This window comes from Labrus mixtus, chromosome 1 (genome assembly GCF_963584025.1).
Source record: "Labrus mixtus chromosome 1, fLabMix1.1, whole genome shotgun sequence".
Classification (NCBI taxonomy): Eukaryota; Metazoa; Chordata; class Actinopteri; order Labriformes; family Labridae; genus Labrus; species Labrus mixtus.
Window position 1 is genome coordinate 10,412,600 of NC_083612.1, and position 22,917 is coordinate 10,435,516.

The window sequence follows — 22,917 nt, forward strand, 5'->3', positions numbered from 1 at the left end:
ACTTTGCCTCCGTGGAGTAAACCAGCCGTGAACATCTTTTAGACCCTCCTCACCTGTAGATATGATGTCCTCCTGTGCTTTGCCATTAATGTTGGCTCTGCTGATTTTCTTCAGTGTGCTGTCAGACCAATAGACTTTCCCTGAAATGAAACACCACAAACAGATGTAAGAACCGCGTCTCTACCACCTGTCGTCATTTTAAAAGCAGCTTTTAAACGTGGAGGGGACGCACAAACCTTCTTTGGGGTCGACCCCGATGGCGATGGTGTTTTTCATAGAGCTGTTGACGGCCAGAACAACATCAGCAAAGTAAGGGATATCCAAAGAAACCATCCTGATGTCCGTCCTCCTGGCAAAGATCAGGAAGCTGCTCATACCTGCACACACACAAATCAAACACACACACATTAACAACCATTAAAGCAAAGGGGCTGACATGCTTTGATCTTCCATGTATTTACTTCAACTCTCCTTAGATGTCATTTTTGAAGGATTTTGCCATAACTATTGTAATATGGGCTTTACTTTGAAATTAATATTTTTCTAAGGTCAGCGCTACATTTCCCATAATGCAATCTGGCAATGCAAAAATGTAGTATAATGTTGCTCCGGTGGTCAAAAATGTACAATTGATTCTGGATTCACCCCGTTACTTTTTGTTTTGGCACCATTAGGTTGCTAAACTACACCACACTGCAAACACAGATGTACAGTGAACAAATAACTAGAACGTTTTAACAATAGTGACAAAGTCTGAATTTCATTTTCGGAGCTCATTATCTGTGTTTATCTTGATAAGACCTTGGAGAAATGTGGAAAAAAAACTGCAGAGCACAACATCCATTTCAGGTTCGAGGTGAAATATTTTGAATCATACCAGGTGTGCAGGTCTTTCCATCACTCTGCAGGTTGATGCCGGTGGGACAGGCACAGCTGGAGGCTTTGGGAGCAGGAGCCAGCAGACAGAGGTGGCTGCAGCCTCCATTATTCACAGCACATGGGTTTTGTACTATTGGTGGAAACAGAGAAAAATGTACTCAGGTTACCTACCGACTTTTTTTGGGGGGGGCAGTTAAGAGGCAAAGATTGGAAATGGACTGGAAAAAAAAGGGTTAATTTTAATTTAGTTATCTCCTGGTTGATTTTAAACTAATTTTCCTTCATTGTATTGAACTGCCTCTCCATACCTGCCTGTTGAATCTATCTTATTCCTGTTATTTGCATTTTTACAATGTTGCCCTCTCTGTTGATCTCTGTTCTGTTGTCGTGTTGCTGTATTTGCTTTGTCTGTCACAGAACTTTGTAAACATTTGTTTTTAAATGTGCTATATAAATAAAGCTATTATTATTATTATTATTGTTATAACAGAAAAACACAACTTTCAGACACAGACAATAGAACTCTTCAAGATGAAAAAGCAGCCCAACAAACCAGAGAGATCACTGAGGTGTCAGTGCAGCGGGATTGTTTGGGGCTGCTTTCTCATGCAATAGTCTGAGTTCAATAAAGCTGTAATAGTCATGGTGTCAGATCTGAGCAATGGGAAACTGCAGCAACTACATGGACACATGTCCTTTTTGAACATTGTGGTGCAAATCAGTGATCCTAAACATACATGTTAATTAAAGCACTGTGGTTATGTTTTGGCATGTGATTGATCAGCAACAGTTTGACACACAGACCTGTCTCACGAAGCCTGTGGAACATGTGGATGTCCATGAGATTCTCCAGGTTTTCAGCCAGCGTGTGTCTGCCCAAACCGGTGAGTTTATCAGCGCTCTGGATGCTCTTCGACTGCCAGTCGGTCCAGTACAACTTGTCCAGGTGGACAGTCAGGCCGAAGGGGTGGGGAAGCTGGCTGCCGATCAAAACCTGCATGAGAATACGCCAGTAGAGGTTGGGTGAGAGACTTCAACTTTTCAAAATTTATGTTTAAAGTTCTTCTCAAATTGATGGAAAAAAAAAAAAGGACGAAAGACAAATCTATCAAATTACAAAGTATGTACCGGCACTTCCTATATTCCACTTTTGTCAGCGTAAATAACTTGTAATATTAAGAATTAAGATAAACTTTGTGAGGCTAAATCTGAGGCTATAAACATATTTAAAGCATTTACCTGTCGGTCTGAGCCATCAAAGTTGCCAAATTCAATAGTCTTCATGCCGGCATCAGCCCAGTACAGGCGCTTGGTCTCATAGTCGATGGCGAGCCCGTTTGGCCACGTCAGATTGGACGAAATGATAACGATGCGACTGGATGCGTCCATTCCTGCACGCTCAATCTTTGGGTTGGCACCCCAGTCAGTCCAGTACATGAAACTATGGAGATAGAATAACACGAATGAGAAGGAATAAGAGTGCCATTGAAGGTTCATGTCCATAGAACACTTTTTTTTAAAGTTTGTAAGCTCACCCTCCTATCGGGTCAACAACAATGTCCCTGGGCCGGTCCAGGTTCTCCCATATCAGGACGGTCCGCATGCTACCATCGGCATTTGAGACCTCGATACGATCCGTACCTGAGAAACAACAAAAGCACCATAACTGTTTCAAATCCAAGAGCACACACTGTCATGACGGTGATTGTACATAATACATCTGAAATATGATGATTTGTAAATGTAGCTGTTTACCTGCATCGGTCCAGTAGAGCTTGTTGGTCACCCAGTCAATCGCCAAACCTGCAGGGCTCTCCAGACTGGTGTCCACCACCACCTATGAAAACAGGGTACACAAAGATCAGTGTCTGCTTTGAGGAAATCACATTAGACACATTATTTTCTTTGAAAATGAACTTCTTTTTTTTTTTTTTTGCAAATCTACAGGTTGGACGACAAAGTGAGCTGAATCTCACTCACAGCAACTGAACTGTAAAACTAAAGGACCTTCCAAGAAGCATAAAATACTGTTGTACCTTCAAATTACAACCAGTAGATGGCAGTATTGCATAAACCTAAACGCTGCTCTCCTCACTGCTGCAGGTCTTTTCAAAATCAGGAACAGATTGAAATGTTGAATTAAGTCCGACTGGAGATGTCACTGACCTCCTGCTTGCTGCCGTTCCACAGCGCTCTGTTGATGGAGTCAGTGGTGACGTCCGTCCAGTAGATGTAGCCGTCTTTGGCGTCCCAGTCCAGAGCCACGGCATTGCGCACGTCGGCCAGAGGGATGACGTCATCCGACATGTCCTCTGTGTCGAAGCTGACTCGTCGGATGTCCGTCCTTCGGGCAAAAAGCAGGAACTTGTCAAGACCTGATTAAAGACCAAAGGTCTTCTGTCAGTCTTCTAGGTTTAACAGTGGGGTCAACAGTGAACACAGCAAAACATCACGGACACACAGACAACTCGCAGATCTCAGTCTACATCAAATATTTAACTGTATCCTGAAGTCAGGTGATAACAGGCTAAAAAAATGTTTTGATTTTCACAAATAAAAATCTCACATTAACTCAACTATGACAAATGTGAAAGCAAAGGGACTGACCGTCGGCACAGTTGTAGGTGTCCACCTTCTTGAAGCCGGTGGGGCAGGCGCAGGTGAAGGTCTTGTTGCTGGGGAGACACAGGTGGCTGCAGCCTCCGTTGTTTGTGCCACAGCGGTTCCTGCCACCTTCAGGAGAGACGGAGAAAAACGACTCAATGATACGGAATAGTGTAATTATTTTAAAAAAAAACAACAAAAAAAAAAACTCTTGAAGGTGATTGTCTACGAGTTTTGCAACCTCCTCTTTTTGCAGCAGACCACTCATCCACTCTCAGTCTCTCTGGTTTGACAGTCTGGCTTGAAGATTTTTTTCTTATTTGGACACTTTCCTTCTTGCTCTGGTTTTATAATCGTCAATAATATGAACACTGAATGTGGTGAATGGATCAGATGCTGATCTATCGAGAGAATTGACTATAAAGGGGCATTGTGAGTTTTTCTGGCGTGCCGGTAGCCGGATGCCGGATGCGTACAGATCCTCATCGCAGGGCCCGTGGGTTTGAATCCACCTTGACCCTTTGCTGCATGTCATTCCCCGCTCTCTCCTCCCATCATTTCCTGTCTCCCTTCAGCTGTTCTATCCAATAAGGCAAAATGGCCCAAAAATATCTAGGACATCTAGTACATAATGTCTTATATGATCATGGCTTTTATATAAATTATCCAGTTTCACCTCTCCTCCGAAAGACTTCTTCAGTTTTAAACTAACTGGTGGACATATCTGAGTCATTGACCTGGGTCAGTGACTTGGCTAAATACTCTCATGTGAGTCATACTTGATTTTAAGCATGCTAATGATCCACAGAGCCTTACATTTCTAGCTCCGTCCACCACTTCCTCATGATGGATTGATGTTGGGTAACCAAAAAATGAGTAAGTTATTTTACCTGCTCTTTTGTAAAGTGTCTTGAGATAACATTTGTTATGAATTGGCGCTATAAAAATACAGATTGAATGATTGATTGATTGATTGATTGATTGATTGATTTGATTTGCAGTTATGCACATTGTATTATCTCTATCCTGTCCATTTACTGTACAGTACTGTCGTGGCTTTCTTTGTAACTTAAGAAACAAGAAAAAAAGATTTGTACCACTAATCTCTGGCCATTAGCAACTACATTTGTTATTTTGCTTTTAAAAGACTTCGACTGTGGCACATGAGTCAAAGGCAAAACCACAAGATTCACAATAACTCAACTGAAGTGGCTACACACTAAACATTTAAAACATTCAATCTGGACTCCAGTGTTTCTCACTGCTCTTAGTTTCCAAACCAACTCGATTTAATATATGCATTTAATATTCCATTGGGATGTTTTTTTATTGCCCTGCCTCATGCCCTTACTGTCATTTCACAACACTGAAGACAATAACAACAGCCCGCAGCTCTTTTTTAACTCCCAAAACAAAATATAGGAGTGTTTGAAATGGTGAAAAAAAAATAGCTTCAACTTTACACCGTCTTATGACACAATGCACATTGGTTGCTCTCAATTTTCTTATCACAAGGATGTTTCACTGCTCCGTTTTAACAGATACATTTAGCTTCAGCTGAGTACTGACCTGCAGGCTGCCTCTGGGGGTGCAGGGTGTGGATGTCCATGGGGAAGTGCAGCTTGTTGCGAATAATCTCCTGGTTCTTGCCGGTGAACTTGTTGGCACTGTTGATGCTCTTGGTGTGCCAGTCGGTCCAGTAAAGGCTGTCCTCAAACACAGTGATAGCAAACGGGTGGGGCAGGCCTGCACAGAGAGAGAAACAACGACTTAAGAGAGGCGGGGGAATCAAAATGGGCAATAAAAACACGATCAAGCGGACAACGTTTCTCATGAAAAACAGCTGTTCTTTAAAGGAGAGTTATCATCAAAGTAAACAACTACAGGCGTTATATAGTTTGACACGGTAATAATGAGCAGAGAAATAATGATTCTGTAAGGTCCATATGGATGTTTGAAGCTCTAAAGATGGAAGAACAAATGCTGCGTTTGGCATGTTCCACCAACGTTCTCCAAACATCCTCCACACTCAGGGCTGTGGGCTCGGGCTGATGTCATATCGTCTCCATTTAGAGCTGCTTTCAATTACCCTGCCTCTCATTGGCCTGGAGCTGGTTTAGCTGTGGCCTGGGCGCCCCCAAAAGCAGAAACACTCCATCGGTTTCCTCAAAGTAATGTAATTTTTCCTTCCACAATCTGAAGGGAAGATGGAGAACAGCCCTTAAACTGGGTCAGGCCGATTAAAAGAGGCTCAAAGTGGACAGATACTGGCTGGTTCCCTTTGTGGTCTCTGACATCATTTTATTTACTTTGCAGAACTAAATAAAACATTTTTTTTTAAGTTTATTTTTTGGGGGCTTTTCATGTCTTTATGTAGAGATAGGACAGTGGATAGAGTCAGAAATCATGGAGAGAGAGAGTGGGGCATTACATGTAGGAAAGGATACACATGTCAGAATCAAACCTGGGACGCCCAATTGGAAGTCAATGGCTTCTGAACATGGGGCTTGTGCAGTAACCACTAGACTACGAGCGCCCCCAGAAATAAATCATTTTTTACTTAAGACTTTATTCTGAAGGTCGGTTGTATAACCCGGATGTATTTTCCCAGGTTATATTCAAACGTTGTGATTTCTTTTTACCATAAAGGAGAAATGGAAACACTAGAAGTGTGGGATTTCGGGGCTTGTGCCATATTCTAAGCCGGATCTCTTGTACTTTTGGTTTTAAATGAGGAATCATAAAAAGTAAAAAGTTAGAATAACTGATCTTTCATCCACGATATGAAAACAGACAACATAAAAAAACAAACAAAGTTACACTTAGGCAGTTTAAAATGTGTTGAAACTATATTTCTATATGGTGAAAATTACTGCAAAAATGTGTTTAGAAAGTTAGCTTCATTTAAGTATTGCATTGAGAAGTCGACACTGTGACTACTTTTATCTCTGTACAATTTGTTGACTTGTGCCGAGAGCTGTTTGCACCAGAGTTTACAGCCCATAACAGTGGAACCGTAGCCTAAACGCTAACAGGTGTTGCAGGGAACTCCTCGCAGATTTGTCTCCATTGGGAACATCTGTTCAGGGTGACTCGTCCACACTCGTGCAAATTAACGTCCTCGTTCTCTTTCCAGCTTAATCCTCCTCCAGTCAAGTAGCTGCACAGCCAGTAAGATGAGAGCGCCGAACGGATGGAAAAAGTGATTTCTGCAGCTACACAGAGCTGTGGTGGTGGTGGTGGTAGGGGGGTGTGGCGGGGGTTGCTGGCGCCGAGCTTTTAAAACAGTGCTGCTCATTTAATGATAGTGTTTTATAGCCGGCATAAATGTCAAGTGGTAAATGGCTAAAACTGGAGAGAGACCTGAATAATAATGAACCATGAGGATTACAGTAATGGTGTGCATGCATACATATATATATATATATATATATGTGTGTGTGTGTGTGTGTGTGTGTGTGTGTGTGTGTGTGTGTGTGTGTGCGTATTTAAGCCCAATTGGCAAAAGTTTATCATATTTAAATGTGTTTTATGAGTAAACATCTATTTGTTAAATCCCCTCAATTGTATCTGCCAGGTGATCTACATTCGTATAAATCAACTAACAATGGATTTGACTTTAGTTTTCCTCGAGTTAATGTGTCCTGATAACTAAAATCAGTGTTACACATACCAATGCAAAACAACACAACGTTTCTAAGATCTTTACCAAAAAATCTTTGAGAGCAGATTCAATATTCTGTTTTGATTCCAGTTCAGTAAAAAACAAAACATTAAAAGTAATGCATATGTTTCTACCACAACCGGCTTCTCAAATCAAGCAGCTGTATCAGAGCATTTCTGAAATGAACTGTAGATTAAGTAGTTAAATGTATTCCAATCAATGATGAAAGTGGTAAAAGAATGTATAGAGAAGTAGAAACAACAGATAGAACTTAATCAGTGAAGAGAGAAACTAGGAAATAAGAAGACGGATCTTGCACATAATCTCTTGTCCCTCCCCAGCCAGCTCCAGGTGTGTGTAAGGTGAACCTGACTATATGTGTGTTCTCTGATCTTATCCGGACATGAGGGGGACAACAGTGCACCCTCTCCCCTCCTCTGCGTCATCTAAAGCCATGAGGCGCCTGCTTTTGATACGGTCACCTTCTCCCTTGTCGTCACTGCACTCCCCCCCACCCCCCGCTCCTTTTTTTCCGGGACAGCTGGGGGAGCAGCTGCAGGCCGACAGGGCATCAAACGTCCCACCCAGCCTTCACAGTAATGTCCGCTTTAATCTACATGTGGCACCTCCCTGTCCTTTCACGCCTCGGCTGAATCTGTCACACTCTCTTTCTGCGGGTCGTCAGCGCCACAGCGTCGCCTCCAGCTGGATGGATGAACTGCTCAGTTTACAGTGTGATGGACTGTGATGCACAGAAAGTTCAGCAGTTGATTCTTTAATGGTTCTCCGTCTTAATAATAATGTTTTTCTTTGAGTTTTGTGTGTTTGTTCACATGTTTTTAACATCATATGTGACATGAAGTGGTGCTCTTTAGTACAGGCCTTACTTACTTTACTGGAAACTGGAAAGCAGGTTGTGTCCTCTCCACACATCACAGAGTGTGGTGAAGTTAAACAGCAGGATCACCTGTCCCTTTAAAATGCCTGGGACTTTGTTTGCTTTGTTCGTTTATCCCTGTACATTTCAGACTTCAGCAGATTTTAATTTTAAGGAAAATTAGAAAAACTACATTAAACTACTGTGAGTAACTTTTGGTTCGTGTGGTTTTTGGCGACCCCTGTGGACAAATCTAACCATTGCACATTTTCTTTTTCTTTTTTGCTGATCTCGTCTATAAACTGTCAATGCAGGGGGGGCTTTCTAGTCCCATCGATGGTGGTGCCCATGCTGGAAATGCTGTCTCAGCCTAACTTTCAGTCAACCTAACGACAGACTGAGAGCTGGAGCTGAGGCGGGTTTTGAGCCTCTTGACGAACCGTTACACCGTTGCCAGCCTGTCAATCAGCTCAGCTATATGCCTTAATGTGAATAACGCTCATCCTTCATAAAATCTAAACAGATGTTTTGTATTCAAGCTATTAAAATATCAGCTCTGCAGTAAAAGATATCTCGATTTGTTTGGCCAATTGAAAATTAAATGAACTGAAAGGCACTTAGAAAAGGGGCACAACACTGTCTAGTATACTTGCTGTATTGCCTTGGTGACCTTTAAGCTTCATGTCCTGTAGGCTCAGCTGTTGTCCACAAGGGGGCATTGCTTTCTTTAATTCTTAAAACTGATTGACTTTCAATGTTCCCTCATACAGCAGAGGATTCAGGTATCATTGCACTATTCTAGTATTATCCACCAGCAGATATACTTTATGATCACATCCATACAGACACACACACACACACACACACACACACACACAGAGCACCCCCTCTTCCTGTCCCCCGCCTCAGGTGCACAGGTGTGCAGAATGGATAGCGGTGTTATCCGTAACACCCGCCCCCCCGTCCAGCTCCAGTGACAAAGGAGCTGGCACACATCCAGCTAGCACACACACTCAGAAAGCTATAGGTGAAGGGAGATAGACACTCGTTAACATTCCAGGGCCCAGCAGCTCAGAATGTAACTATGCACACACACACTCACACGCACACACACACACATACGCACACACACACACACACGTCCCATTTGTCCTGTGTGTTGTCTGAGCAAACAGAGGCTGTGGAGAAAGGACAGGGCCAATTACAGCCTTTTATCCTGAGAGCACACATCATTAAGGAGAGCTCACAGGGCTGGCAGCGCACACACACAGACACACACACACATCATAAATTTCCTAAGTCGCCGTCTCTTTTCTCACTCTTAAAATACTCTTTATCGCCACTGATTTCTCACTTCATCAGAAAAAAACCTGGAGAGCTCTCTGTCAGTAGAAACACATGCCCACACTGCGCTTAGCTCGCTTATTCTATTAGATTATTGCTCTTATTATTTGTGAATCACATGGATTTATGTTGAAGGCTTTCTTGACCTTGAAAACATCCATTGATGAACTGAAACACTTTATGCCCGTTAGTTTCACAGTCGCTGCTAAAAAAAATGAAATACCATCTTTAACTTGTGAATCAAGATTTTCCTGAACCCCTCGATGTGATTCATTTTACAAGGCAGACATCTAGATTCACTGCAGTATATTGATCTTAAGTTGTAACTACAGCTGTATAACCTTGTAAACGTTGTATAACTGACTAACTGGTACTTTCAGGGTTCTTCTCCAGTTGACTTTGTTCTGTCACGACTCAGCACCTTTATGTGTTCTGGTTCTACTGCTATCATAAAGCAGCCTTAATATCAATGATGAATTATTTAGTCATTAGGCCAACACAACATGAGAAATTATGTACGTGAAACAATTGTTCAATACAGCGAAAAAGATATGATGTGTGATAAATAAACTCTTATTATTATATCATTCATCACTGGGCTGTATTCAAACTCAGAGCTACTTCATGGAGAATGTGCGTCTGTCAAATGATTGCATGCTCCACACACACACACACACACACAAACTCAGACTTTGTTGTAGGAACTAACAACATACACATACACCGCCACACTCAGCTTCAGGTTTTCACAAATGGCATCTGCATGTGTGCATTTCAGTACTTTTCAGTAGTAAGAACACAGGGTCTTTATTGAAAATATGGTTCTGATTTACTCCACATGGTATAATGTAGTTTAATCAGCGTGCTACATCCTATATCCAGCCTGTGTGTGTGTGTGTGTGTGTGTGTGTGTGTGTGTGTGTGTGTATGTGTGTGTCTGAAAGAGCTCAGAGCACCAGATCTCCTCTCTTTCTCTCTGGGTCACTTCACTTCAGATTGGCACATATTTTATTTAAAGAAGGTCTTAAACCGTTTATCTTTAACAGAGGCCTCTTAACTGAAACTATTATAAGAGTTACTGAAGGTTAAAGATATACTGACATTTTTTAAGGCCATTGCCAATAGGGTAATCAGAAATCCCCTCCTAGCAGGGCCTCCTCGCAACAGCAACCTCTTCCATATTTTATTCAAACACAATCAGTGTGAAGAGGACGAACGATGCATGTGTTCAGTGTATGATCATCGAAACAAAGGGGACAAATGAGGCAGATGAAGACGGCATTAAAGTTGTGGATCTCTGCCGATGTAAAGGTGGTTAATATCTCTCTTTGATTGATGTGCAAAGAGTTTAGAGAAAGGAGAAAGGAAGCCCTGCAAGAGTGTCCTGATGTGTGTAAGTGAGCTGCTTGGATGAATGGACACCAATGAATGTCTGATAAATCATCAAAAGAACAATTTTGCAGATTCTGTGTTACGGAAAACCATGTTCAGAGAAGTTTTATCGCACTACTTTAAACCACCAGAAAAGCATCAGGGTGCAAAGCAGGATAGCTCATCAACAGCCCTAACCAAAATAGACAAGCATCAGGCAGAAGCTCACCGTGGCTGATGACGGCCTTGCGGTTGCGTCCGTCTAGGTCGGCCTTCTCTATGACGTGATGTTTAGCGTCCACCCAGTACATACGGCGGCCGGCATAGTCGATGGTGAGTCCATTGGGCCAGAACAGGTGTGTGTCTGCGATGACCCGCCGGTTGGAGCCGTCCATGTTTGCATACTCGATGCGAGGTGTGTTGCCCCAGTCTGTCCAGTAGATCTTCCTGCAATGGGAACGTCATGTTAATTTGACTTGTTGTTTTTTTTTTGTTTGTTTATTTTGAAACAGATTGATGTCAGTATTCATGACACACCAGATGTCTGAAAAAACAAATTGTGTCCTCTGTGCTCCACTTTCCCGTCCTCCATATCAGCGCTCATCTGCTGTGACCGGCCTCGGAGGGAAGAGCGACTTTTTTTTTTTTTTTTTTTTTAGATATTTTTCAATTATCCCATGCAAATGAGCTACATAATAAGCTGAATGAGTTTTGTAGCTTTAAGAATTCTCTGGGGCTTCATCCAAAAGCTGTCCTTCCTCAGCTGCCGAGTATGAAACAAACGGCTGCCCCTTTCATGAAAGCCTTGTTCCACACAGATGCTCGCCTGTGGGCACTGTTGTGCTGCCAAACTTTAATCCCTGCTCTGCTGCTACACTACAACTGGGACACATCCAGAGGGGATATGTATATATGAGAGTGTGGAAGTTTGGAACAATCTGTCTTGAATGATACACTGTGTGTGCGTGCATGAATGCGTGCATGTATGTGTGTGTGTGTGTGTGTGTGTGTGTGTGTGTGTGTGTGTGTGTGTGTGTGTGTGTGTGGATTCGTACCCCTCGATGGGATGTAATGCGATGGCTCTGGGCTTCTCCATGTTCTGCCACAGGAGCACCTTGCGTTGCGTCCCGTCCAGGTTGGCGACCTCGATACGGGATGTTCCTGAGTCTGTCCAGTACAACTTGTCATGGATCCAGTCGATGGCCAGTCCACCTAAAGGAGACAAAAAAAACAACTCCCATTAGAACCCTAATCTAAAAGATGTTTTAAGTTCGAATTCTAGGGAATGTTTGGCAATGTAACGTCACGTGTCTTGTCAATAGAGAACATTTAAAAGAAAGATATCGACTTGTGCTTCCCCTTTTCTGGTTCCCTTTAAAGAAACATATACACTTTTGGGGGAAATGCACCTAAATGCTTTCTTGCCAAGAGCTAGATGAGAACATCGATACCAATCTTAAGTTACACCAGATAGAAAGAAAAAGTCAGGGAGAGAAAATCAAAAGAACTAATTACATCTGAAATAAAAAGCAATAGTAAAAAAAGCGACTAGGGCTGATCAATCATGGCAAAAACTTATTATTACTTATTAAAAATTATTTTAATTGATACTGACACATGATTACTCATTGATTTTACAATATCTGCTTCACAAGCAATTATTGAACTTAAAGAGGTCATATTATGCCCTTTTTGGGGTTCGTATATTTAATCTATGTACCTACTAAAGTATGTTCACAATAGCTAAAGTTCTAAAAAAGTGTCTGTTTTCATGTACTGCTGCTTCATGCACCGGCTCGCTTCTGACTCTCTCTAAGGCTCTGAAGTGCCCACGTTCAGAGTCCCCACGTGTGCCAAGTCTGATCTGATTGGTCGGCCTGTCGGCTCTGCCGTAATTGGTCAGTCGCTCAGCACGGTTCTCGGAAATGTCACGCCCCTTTTACCATATTGGGAATTCAGCCACTTTTGCGAAAACATTAGCACCTTAGCACTGCTGTGCTACCGCAGGCTACGGCATATCGTGGGCGTGCTACAGAAGTTAATGGGCGTGCAACATGAGCTGCTGGGCTTGCCACAACGAGCTAATGGGCTTAGATCAGTGATCTCACACTGACAAGACGTCACACTGACAAAAACCGAGCATTACGTGCAGCTAATGCTACAGCTAACAGGAGGACGTAGGAGCAGCTGCGTTTCCGCGGACTTTGAGTTTTTGCACATAGATGTGCCTAAACATGCACAGGACACTTGGAAAACACACTAAAGAGCATATAAAACCAGAAAAAGCATAATATGACCCCTTTAACACTTTAACATTCTGAATACTTTGAAAATCGTTTAATCTCCATGATCTTTTCATGATCATGAGAAGCCATATTCATAATTAAATGTAATGCTGCCCAGCACTGAGAGGGGTTCAGAGTAAATATACCAAAGATAAAAAAAAACTAAGATAGAGGCTGACACAGTGCAAGAAGGGTAAAGAGAGAGAGAGGGGGAGAGAGAGAGAGAGAGAGAGAGAGAGAGAGAGAGAGAGGGAGCAGCAGGAGATACTGAGGCTGCCAGATAGGAAAAAAAGAGACAACAAGAAAAAGAAAATTTAATTGGAAATGAAAGCAAAACAAGGCTTTCTGGGTATTCAAAGTATTGATGTCATCCTGCTGAATCTTATATATGACCAGGGTGATGGATGGAGTGGGTGAGAGCTGAACCGAAAAGCAGCCAACTTTAATGAATTGGATGAAAGATAAATGACTCTGCCGTCCTACGTTTGAACCTTGGCCGCTGTACCAACCTGGGCTCTCCAGACCGGTGGAGACGACCTCCTCCACATTGGAGCCGTTAAGGTTGGCCTTCATGATGCGGTCCAGAGTCACGTCTGACCAGAAGACCAGCTCAAGGTTGTGGTGAAAGTCCAGGGCGATGGCGTTCTCCAGATTGTTGAGCAGCAGGGTGTACTCGGAGCGGTGTGGCAAAACTTGACGGATGTCGATACGGTTGGCGAAAAGCAGCACCGGCTCTGGACCTGAAGGGGGATGGAGAGATGGTTAAGGGGGCTGGATATTACAAACTGGAACAGGGAAGCATAGACTTTATATACAAGAAATGAATGTAGTCTCTGATTTTAGAGGTGAAGCCAATGAGGAAGTGCCTTGAACTTGCATTGTTATTAATGGCCTGCAGAGGGAGACTCCACTGGTTGGTAAAAATAGAAATAATAAGCCTTCTACTCACTTGATTTACCAAAGTTAACGTTTCTCATTTGAGGTTTTGGTCTGAATTTCTAGATTAAAATCCTCTTCAACACAGCATGATGTTCATTTTCTAAAATACGGTCCCATTCGGAGTAAAAAACGACATTAAAGCCCTATGTTTTGTATGGCAAATATACCTGTAATAGACAAGTTCCTACCACATCCTGTCAAACAGGATAAGGATGTAGCAATATGCATAGCCACCCTGTCATCTAAATATGATGACTTCTGCTTGTAAAAAATAATATTGTGAAGCCAAAATGCCACGCTCAAGAACTCTAAAAGAAAGTTTGATAACCAGTGGACAATGCAAAGGTTAGACTTTTTTATTTTAAGTCTGTGGGCTGATATAAAGTGAAAGTTGGATGGTTACAAAACAGAAAAAGAGATGAAAAAGAAAGTTTGAGGTAGGGTCGATGGTCACTTTTAATAACAGCAAGCATTAATCTCACTGGAGGTGAAAGTCTGGGTCCTGGCGACTGCCTGACATACGCTCCTGACCTGACTTTAACTCTGCTCTGCAGCAGATTGATGGGCTGATGTACCCGCGCTGCACTCTACCTACCCTGCATATCTAAATCTAGTCCAGACGCTCCAATTGAGCCTGCCTCATGCAGAGTCCAAGACCCCGGGGCAGAGGGATGGATACAGTTACTGCAGCAGCAAATATAAACACTATGCAACCCTGTTTTCATTGGAGGTCAAACCTCTCTGCGGTCACATGTCAAGGTTGAAATACAGTACAGTGGTTTCTTACCCAGAGCTTTGCAGCTGCGCTTGTCAGGTCGAAGCTCGTAGCCCTGAACGCACCAGCACTGGAACCCCCCCTCCGCGTTGGTACAGCCCTGGCTGCAGTACCCTTCTTCAGCACACTCGTCCACATCTGGAACAGAACACAGAAAAAAAGAACCGGAGGTGAGGGGACAGAAAGGTATTAGAGTCAAACTGGTGAATGTAAGTCACAGAGTGAGGAGAGCAGAGGTGGAAAATTCATTCACACTTCATAATCTCATTCAAATCTTAGATCCTTCTGCACCCCTTAAATTTGAAATCACTTTTTTTGACCTTGAAATAAACCCTGGTAACAAATATCCAGTGGCTCATATCCTGCCTTCAAAAATTGTGCATTGGTGCACTGGTGCTATAACTTTCCCTTTGTGGCAAAAATCCCAGATTCAAGTCCACACAATCAATCATCAAGCTTTTCAACCCGCAGTTGCACTTACCACGAGGTTCTTTTGAAATTCATACTTTAAGGAAATCTGCTGCTGACAAAATGACGACTAGGCGTGGAATCAAACACTCGGTGAAGTTATTAGAGGCCATATTAAAGGAGCAATATATAAGATATCTACTGAAATAAATCACAAGATGACCTTCATATATCATCAGACATTATAGAAACATGCTATGTTGAAGTGCTGGCTTCTCTGACAACAACGCAGCAGCCAGTTTGTCCTCCTTCTGACTTTAGATAACGCTGCGGTCTGTAGGATCGGTTGGTAGAGTTGCCGTCTCTCAACCGGAAGGTCGAAGGTTCAATCCCCAGCTCCTGCCCGATGTGTCCTTGAGACACTTAACCCCGAATTGTTCCCGCTGCTTTGTCTGCGGCGTATGAATGTGTATCCACACATTTAGTTTTGGAAACTTAATAATAAGACTCTTTTTCACTGTGTCTGTAACATCTGTTTCTTATTTTTCCCTGAAAAGAACTTAGTGACATAAAAACAGTGAACATGAAATCTCCTAAGTAGCAGAAAATAGCAGCGAGGAGAAGCATTAAAAAGTTAATGAGGCTTTTTGCGTGTTGAACACAAGGAATACGCTGCCAAATACTGAAACTCTGCAGAGGTCATGAATATTAACACCCCCTGCCGGCTCACTTACAGTGCAGACACTGATGTCTGATTGTGATGGATGGACACACACACAGACACACACAGACACACACACACACACACACACACACACACACACACACACACACACACACACACACCACACACCACACACCACACACACACACACACACACACACACACACACACACACACACACACACACACACACACACACACACACACACACACACCACACACCACACACACACACACACACACACACACACACACACACACACACACACACACACACACACACACACAGACGTACCCTGGCAGGCCTTGCCGTCGTCCATCAGCCGGTATCCAGTGTGACAGGTGCACTGGACCAGCCCTCGGACCATCTGACACTTCTGGGAGCAGCCTCCGTTATTCTGGTTACAGTTGCCCTCGCTGGAACGTGGACCTGCACGCCACGCAGGAACATGACGGGAACATAAACACAGCATGCTGATTCAGTGAAAACACGAGCACACACTGGAAGAAATATCTGACTCATCTGCTGCCGAAGCCTCAAAGTACTTTAACCCCACAGGAAGCAAGCTGAGTCTGGTGTATGCTAAGACATTTTAACACATATACTTCAGATTTCTCCTCCTCTTTGATTTACATTAAAACCCAAAGTTGAATTCTCATGACAGTCTGTATGCCATCTACCCGTATTGAAGTGTAAGAGAACAACTGAATAAAAGACTAAATGTTCACACAGCTGTACAGAAACTGATAAATCTACTCACGGCAGTCATGATGTGGGTGCTCGTCAGTCCAATCTCCGCAGTCGTTGACCTCGTTACACACTTTTCTCTGACCGATGCAGCGTTTGTTCCCACACTGGAACTGATCAGGAGCACATGGAGGGCTCTCTGTGGGGAGGTGGAACGATATAATCCGTTAGACAACCAAGCAATCCATCATGGACAGAATGAGAGTCTGAATATCTATGTTGTGTTGTGTATGTGTTAGACATTTCCTTTATTCCGGCCAAACATATTCCAGGCGGGTGATTTTATCTAAAACTGTTTCTTTCTTTTTCTTTCTTTTTTTTTGGTGCTATTTGTGCCTTTATTGTAGAGATAATAAAGCTTCACTGATCAAAGATTTAATCCACATTCTCTGAGTTTTGTCTGATACAGTATGAATTATAGCAGCAACTCCTCATCTCCCACTCTGCCCCTCACTTACAAAAACTCTTGTTACCAAAACACGACACAAATGCTTTTAGCTCTGAGTACATCGACTCCTCTATGCAGAATGTAAACAGTTTTTTAATTTGTTTTTTGTTTAATGCAACAGTGTTTAAAAAAAACATAAACAGTGAGTTTGTCAGCAATGGAAGGCTGTTCTGAGCTGTTGTCATGACTACAACTGAAGCCGGTGCTATATTTAGCCTCTAAAAATCAAGAGAATCAGCACGGTCGTACCAGTTTTCTCACAACCCTCCTCATCGCTGCGGTCAGAGCAGTCATCCTCTCCATCACATCGCCATGACAACCGGACACAGCGTCCAGTTCCACAGCGGAACTGGTCAGCCGTGCACATGGACGTGGCTGCAGGAAACAGAAAACACACATTTGATTCAGTCATTCGTGAAGCAGGTCCTCTCAGATATTCAGAGTGATTGGTTTGTTTTGCAAACACAACCTGGAGGTAAGATAACACACAGATACAAACAGTCACATACGGGAATGATAATAATAAAGTAAAGATAAATATTTGTAGATGCACAATCCAAAACACAGCACTGCAACGGGATGTGTTCAACAATCCCGATAAAAGCAGCTACTCACTGCAGTTCTTCTCGTCTGATTGGTCGTCACAGTCGTATTCGCCGTCACACCTCCAGCCAGCGTTGATGCACATCCCGCTGCTGCACATGAATTCAACTGATCTGCACGGCTGGTGGGAAGCTACACACAGACAAAGAAACACACAGAATGGCATCAGAAATGTCACAAACTAAAGAACAGATCACAGCTCGGATTTAACCCTCTGTAAAATATCTAATTCTGAGGTACAAAGTTCGTCATTGTTTTTCAACCAGGGGTTCAGAACCTGCTTTTAAAAGGTCCCATAATAACTTAGAAGTGATTTGAAAATAGTATTTATGCCTGCAAATGTTCATGATCATGTCCACAATTAGCCAAATATGATCTTGTTCCTACAACGACTATGTGATAATTTGCAGTTTTTCCAAATGAAAAGTGGATAAAAGATCAACTGTGGATAAAAACATTAGTTGCAGTCCTGCTGATGTCTAAACAGAAACAACGGAAAGTCTTTCTTGGGGAAAAGTAACAGAGGGAAATTCCAAATTTTACAGTTGCAGATTCACATTTTGGCAAAGATACTACATGCAGCAGGCACGTCCACAGAACTAGCTGGACCCATGAAAGGCCAAGTGAATATAGGCCCTCCACAGATGTCATTGAACAAGATCACTAAATGCATGTCTTCGATCAGCAGTGTTAGTGCCAGCCTCCTGGCTTATTGCTTCCTTTACCTCGCTTTGATCAGCTTTTTGAGCTTAATGAAAAAAGTTTGCTTCCAAGTTATAGTTGGGGTCAAACGCCTTAGCCTCCTTTCTTTCTGCCATCCGGACTTTAGTGAAGGTCCTGACATTATTTTACCCAGCCCAGGATTACTAACAGTGAAGTTCAGTGGGCTCTCTTACAACTTTAGCGTTGCAATGATTGTTTACATTTTTGGATGGACCATGTTTTACCTAACCCCAATGGGCCCCCTATGTGTTTGGGCCCCAGAAAGCTTTCCCCCTTTTACCCCCCCTTATTGGCGGCCTCGCTGCACAGGTCTGGACAGGAACTCAGAGCTCTGGATCAGGTAGTGTCCAGTTGTATCCATCTTAATATCTGTATCATCCTCATGGTTAAGAGCAGATAAGTATTTGAAAAAACAGTGACATGTATTGGTATTTATTCTTATAGACTGTGGTTGCTTGTTCACTGGTGCAGAGTTGTGCTGCTGCCAACGTTGGTCTCCTCTCTCTATAAGGGTCTATTCAGGGTCAAGCACATTTTGGATTGGGTCCATTTATCCTCAGGGCCTGTTCAGATCCTGTCTGTATGTTTATCTTTCTTTAGAAAATAATTTATGCACATGGGTAAGTAAGTGTTAGTTTCTTTAGTTTGCTGTCCTCTCTGATCCCTGTCCAAAAGCCATCTTAAAACAGGAGCAGTGTTTCAGAACTTTTCCTTAAAACATTAATTGTATCTGTTTATTTTGGCGGCCTTGTGATCATCTCTGACTCAAGACCAAAGCTGTCCCACCTTTCACTCTCCCACCAGCGCTCTACATCTGACCACATCAAAGTGAAGCTCACACTGGCAGCAGATTAGGACGGAGGTGGACGGGAAGATTAAAGCTGAATCAAACATAAGCATCTTAAATCCAGAGTGTGTGTGTGTGTGTGTGCGTTGAAGTGCATGATGTGTGTGGATTTCTTTGACGCGTTTCCTCCTGACAGCACGAGTCGGCTCCCATCAAAGCCACAGTGGGCGCGAGATAAGGGATGAGCAAAATGACAAGCAAGGGAATGCAACAAAAAAAAAGAAGAAGAAGAAGAAGAAGAAGAAGAGATGTTTTGGAGCTTCAAGCATCCCCGTGCAGTCTTATCAGCTCAGCGAGAGAAGAGAGAGATGATCAAAACAGCAGGTGGCTCTCCCACAGAGAGAGAGAGAGGGGGAAAGATAAAGAGAGAGAGAGAGAGAGAGAGAGAGAGAGAGAGGAGAGATCAGCGTGGGACGCCGCCGACGTACACACAGACGCCCACACACACACTCAAGTGATTCATCCACACAGAAACACACACACACCGACCACGCTCTTTCATCTGCTCAGCTAGGCCCAGAGCAGTATCAGTGTTCACGAGCAGTAACGAGGCATGCAAGTTTGAGTGTTTTTGATGTGTGTGTGTGTTCCCATAAGAGAGAGAGAGAGAGAGAGAGAGAGAGAGAGAGAGAGAGAGAGAGAGAGAGAGAGAGGCTTCTTCTCTAACAAAGCACCCTTCATGTGTCTGGAGAGTCTATGCCAAGGAATGCTGTCTGAGGATGGGCCGTCTTACGCCTCTGAGGAATTCCTCCTCTGAGTGTGTGTGTGTATATGTGTGTTGTGGTGTGTGTGTGTGTGTGTGTCAACAAACTTTCTGTATGTTTCAGAAAGCCAAGAAACCTCCAAAATATTTCTTTTTTTAAACACCCCAACTTTAAACATTAAATTGAATTTATGAGTGAATCAAAAGTATCATGAAACAGAAAGAAATTGGGAGGAAGTGGGCAGCTTAAAAGGACACGACAACAGGAAATTAAGCGTTAGTGGACATGATGGAGGTCCAGCTGGTTCCACATCAGACAGGATGTTGATTGATCCGCTAACCCTGTTCGTTTTTGATCCAACAATAAACATACAGCATCTCCTGTCATGGATTTAGAGCATTGCCTGCAATGAGCTTTAAAACCTGCATGTTTTGTTTGTTGGCAAGCTGAGATGACTCTGCTTGTTGCATGGAGAAGTCCAAATTGAGGAAATTATGTGAGAATCTCAGTCTCAGTAAACATTTGGACAGTAAGTCTAAGGTCTAAATTGCAAGTTTCAAGTCTTGGAAAGCGCATTATGACGTCCATTGTGTAAAGCAAGGGTGACTTAAGATGAAATAAGACAAATAAAGTAGGGTTACTTTAGGTCAGGACTACCTGTGTTAAACAAGTAATCATAAATATCTACCTTGTTAGCTCCAAAGTCAACTTTCACAATCTTCACATCTTAAAAGCTTTGATGCCAGCTAAACTTTTTCCACCAAAAATAAAGATTAACACCTTAAAATTGGGCTGGCAATAAAAAAAAAACTTGGGGTGTGGGTGGAGATGAGAGAGAAACGGAGAAGATCAGTCGGCTAACATGACCAAAAGAATGTTAGAAAAAACCTTGACGCTCTGCTTATCTGCAGATAAACAGATCAAAGAGGGAAACCACCGTGCATGGTGTGTGTATGACTCTGAGTGTGTGTGTCAGAGAGAGAGAGAGAGAGAGAGTGGGGGAAGATGAGGTTGGCGGTTATAGACAATGAGCGAATGAAACGAACATGTGAGAAATCAGAGACGGGGGGAACGAGGAGGGAGATGCTGAGAGATTTGTCAGCAGCGTGCAGCGTCTCCGGAGCGAGGAGGCCGAAACACGATCGGGTGTGTTAATCAGGACCATGGCTTTACTTTCTGTGTGTGTGTGTGTGTGTGTGTGTGTGTGTGTGTGTGTGTGTGTGTGTGTGTGTGTGTGTGTGTGTGTGTGTGAGAGCGCAGCGTGTGTAAAAGATACAGTGAGAGAAACAATCTAACAGACAGTGTGTTTCCAGTGCTGACAGATGCTGTGAAGCCGGGGTCTGCAAACAGCAGCTGTTCCTGAGCTCCCAATCTGACGACCACCGACGTGAAGGCCAGACAAAACGGCGGGATGAGACAACAGTTTGAGAAGTTGAACACTGAGAGCATCCTTTAAAGCACCTGAAGAACCATGTCCTCACATGGACAAGATGATTATCTATTACCAAATGTCCCCCTCATCATGCTTCCAGTGTGAGCGATCTGATGCTGATGCAAAGCTTTTCAAGTTTGAAGATTTGCCTTTTTTTTCCTCAGTTTTGTATCACAAACCTTTTCACACCAGTATTGTAAGCCAAAACTTCTAAAGGCCAATCTCTGAAGTAGTGGTATGTGAGAATGGAAAATGTCAAAGTGGTTTATATTCTACAGCATGTACACTTTACTCTGCCAGCTCTTAAAGTACAGATTGTGATGTCTTATTGAGCCAAGGTTTGGGAACAGTTGATGATTTTGTATTTTACATTGCTTTCCACATTTTACTTGATAGCCTATTGCTCTAACACACGAGGACGGATGTGTCGTCCTCCTTCTCCTGCACGCTCTACATGATAACACATCTTGCCTTAAAGGAAGAATGTGCAACATTTTACACATAAATACAGCAGAAATCAAGTACATCCTGTGTAAATGTCTCTCTGAGTCATGACTGTCTACAGTGAGTAAGAAGCACGAGTCCCTCCAGCTGTAATGTTGTCAGTGCCGTGTTTACATCATGTTTACATGGACGGGACGGCCTTGACTAGTAAAAAGAACAAAAACATACTCACTGCTTATTTGGATGTCACGTAAGTGTCTTTAGATCACGGTCATTTTATGTGCAATGTAAAGCTACAAGATAACTAAAGAGCGCTAACATTAGCCTGCTAACACAACAATGCAGGACACAGGTGATTGCAGCTCGAGCAAAGGACAGTTTTGTCTGCTGCTTGCGCTTAATGGTATTTAATTATGGTGAGTTCTAATACATAACTCCTTTGTGTGAACGTGAGTGAAGAGGGGTTGGAGGTGTGTCTCTGGAGGAGAGCGGAGGCTTAAGAATAGCGGAGGTGTCGCCAAACAGCAGTTTGTTTTGGTTTCATGCTGGTGCTCAAGGAGCGACATCTACTGGATCAAAAAGTCACACTTTCTTCCTGAATCAAAACAATAAAATTGAGTATCTCCAGTATTTGGCGCATGAGTCTAACACAGAACAATCTCCTCATGTGTGCTGAAGGGCATCTCAAGACAAAGTCCAGACCTGACTCTCTGGATGTGTCCGTATGTTTTCTATCACGAACATGTGTACAGTTAACTGAGTATCCTAAGTTGTTTTGGACATGCTCAGGGAGAGAAGTTTTGAATTTTCTTTGTTTTGTGACTGATTAGAGACTTAAAAAAATACATCTTTGAGTCAGTAAAATAATCAACAGGTCATGCAGTGATGGAAATACTTATCTGAAGCCGTGTCCGTCTCTTTCAAAATGACTTTACACCAACAATATCCAAATGTTGGTATGTTTGGAACAGATTGACTTGGTTTTTTACCACTAAAATGATGTCCGCCTGAACACAGACTTCCCTTTCAGATCATCCCAAATTGAACTTTTAAACTTCAGCTGAACTGCTGCAGCATGCTGCAGGACATGAGGAGGAT

General features: G+C 42.9%; 1 protein-coding gene across 3 annotated transcripts in view; it reads right to left on the reverse strand.

Moving 5' to 3' along the window:
- The window catches only part of lrp4 (low density lipoprotein receptor-related protein 4), a 119,031-nt gene that overhangs the window by 12,461 nt on the left and 83,653 nt on the right, over positions 1-22,917 (reverse strand). For all 3 annotated transcript variants that reach the window (XM_061061543.1, XM_061061460.1, XM_061061617.1), the window contains exons 7-24: positions 17,682-17,801; positions 17,316-17,441; positions 16,632-16,757; positions 16,166-16,300; positions 14,751-14,876; positions 13,534-13,764; positions 11,795-11,951; positions 10,969-11,186; positions 5,053-5,229; positions 3,487-3,612; positions 3,046-3,254; positions 2,635-2,716; positions 2,415-2,520; positions 2,119-2,320; positions 1,684-1,873; positions 878-1,009; positions 237-377; positions 54-140 (exon numbers count right to left, since the gene is read on the reverse strand). In XM_061061543.1, the coding sequence (XP_060917526.1) occupies positions 54-140; positions 237-377; positions 878-1,009; positions 1,684-1,873; positions 2,119-2,320; positions 2,415-2,520; positions 2,635-2,716; positions 3,046-3,254; positions 3,487-3,612; positions 5,053-5,229; positions 10,969-11,186; positions 11,795-11,951; positions 13,534-13,764; positions 14,751-14,876; positions 16,166-16,300; positions 16,632-16,757; positions 17,316-17,441; positions 17,682-17,801 (2,691 nt within the window). The remainder of the gene's footprint in view (positions 1-53; positions 141-236; positions 378-877; positions 1,010-1,683; positions 1,874-2,118; positions 2,321-2,414; positions 2,521-2,634; positions 2,717-3,045; positions 3,255-3,486; positions 3,613-5,052; positions 5,230-10,968; positions 11,187-11,794; positions 11,952-13,533; positions 13,765-14,750; positions 14,877-16,165; positions 16,301-16,631; positions 16,758-17,315; positions 17,442-17,681; positions 17,802-22,917) is intronic.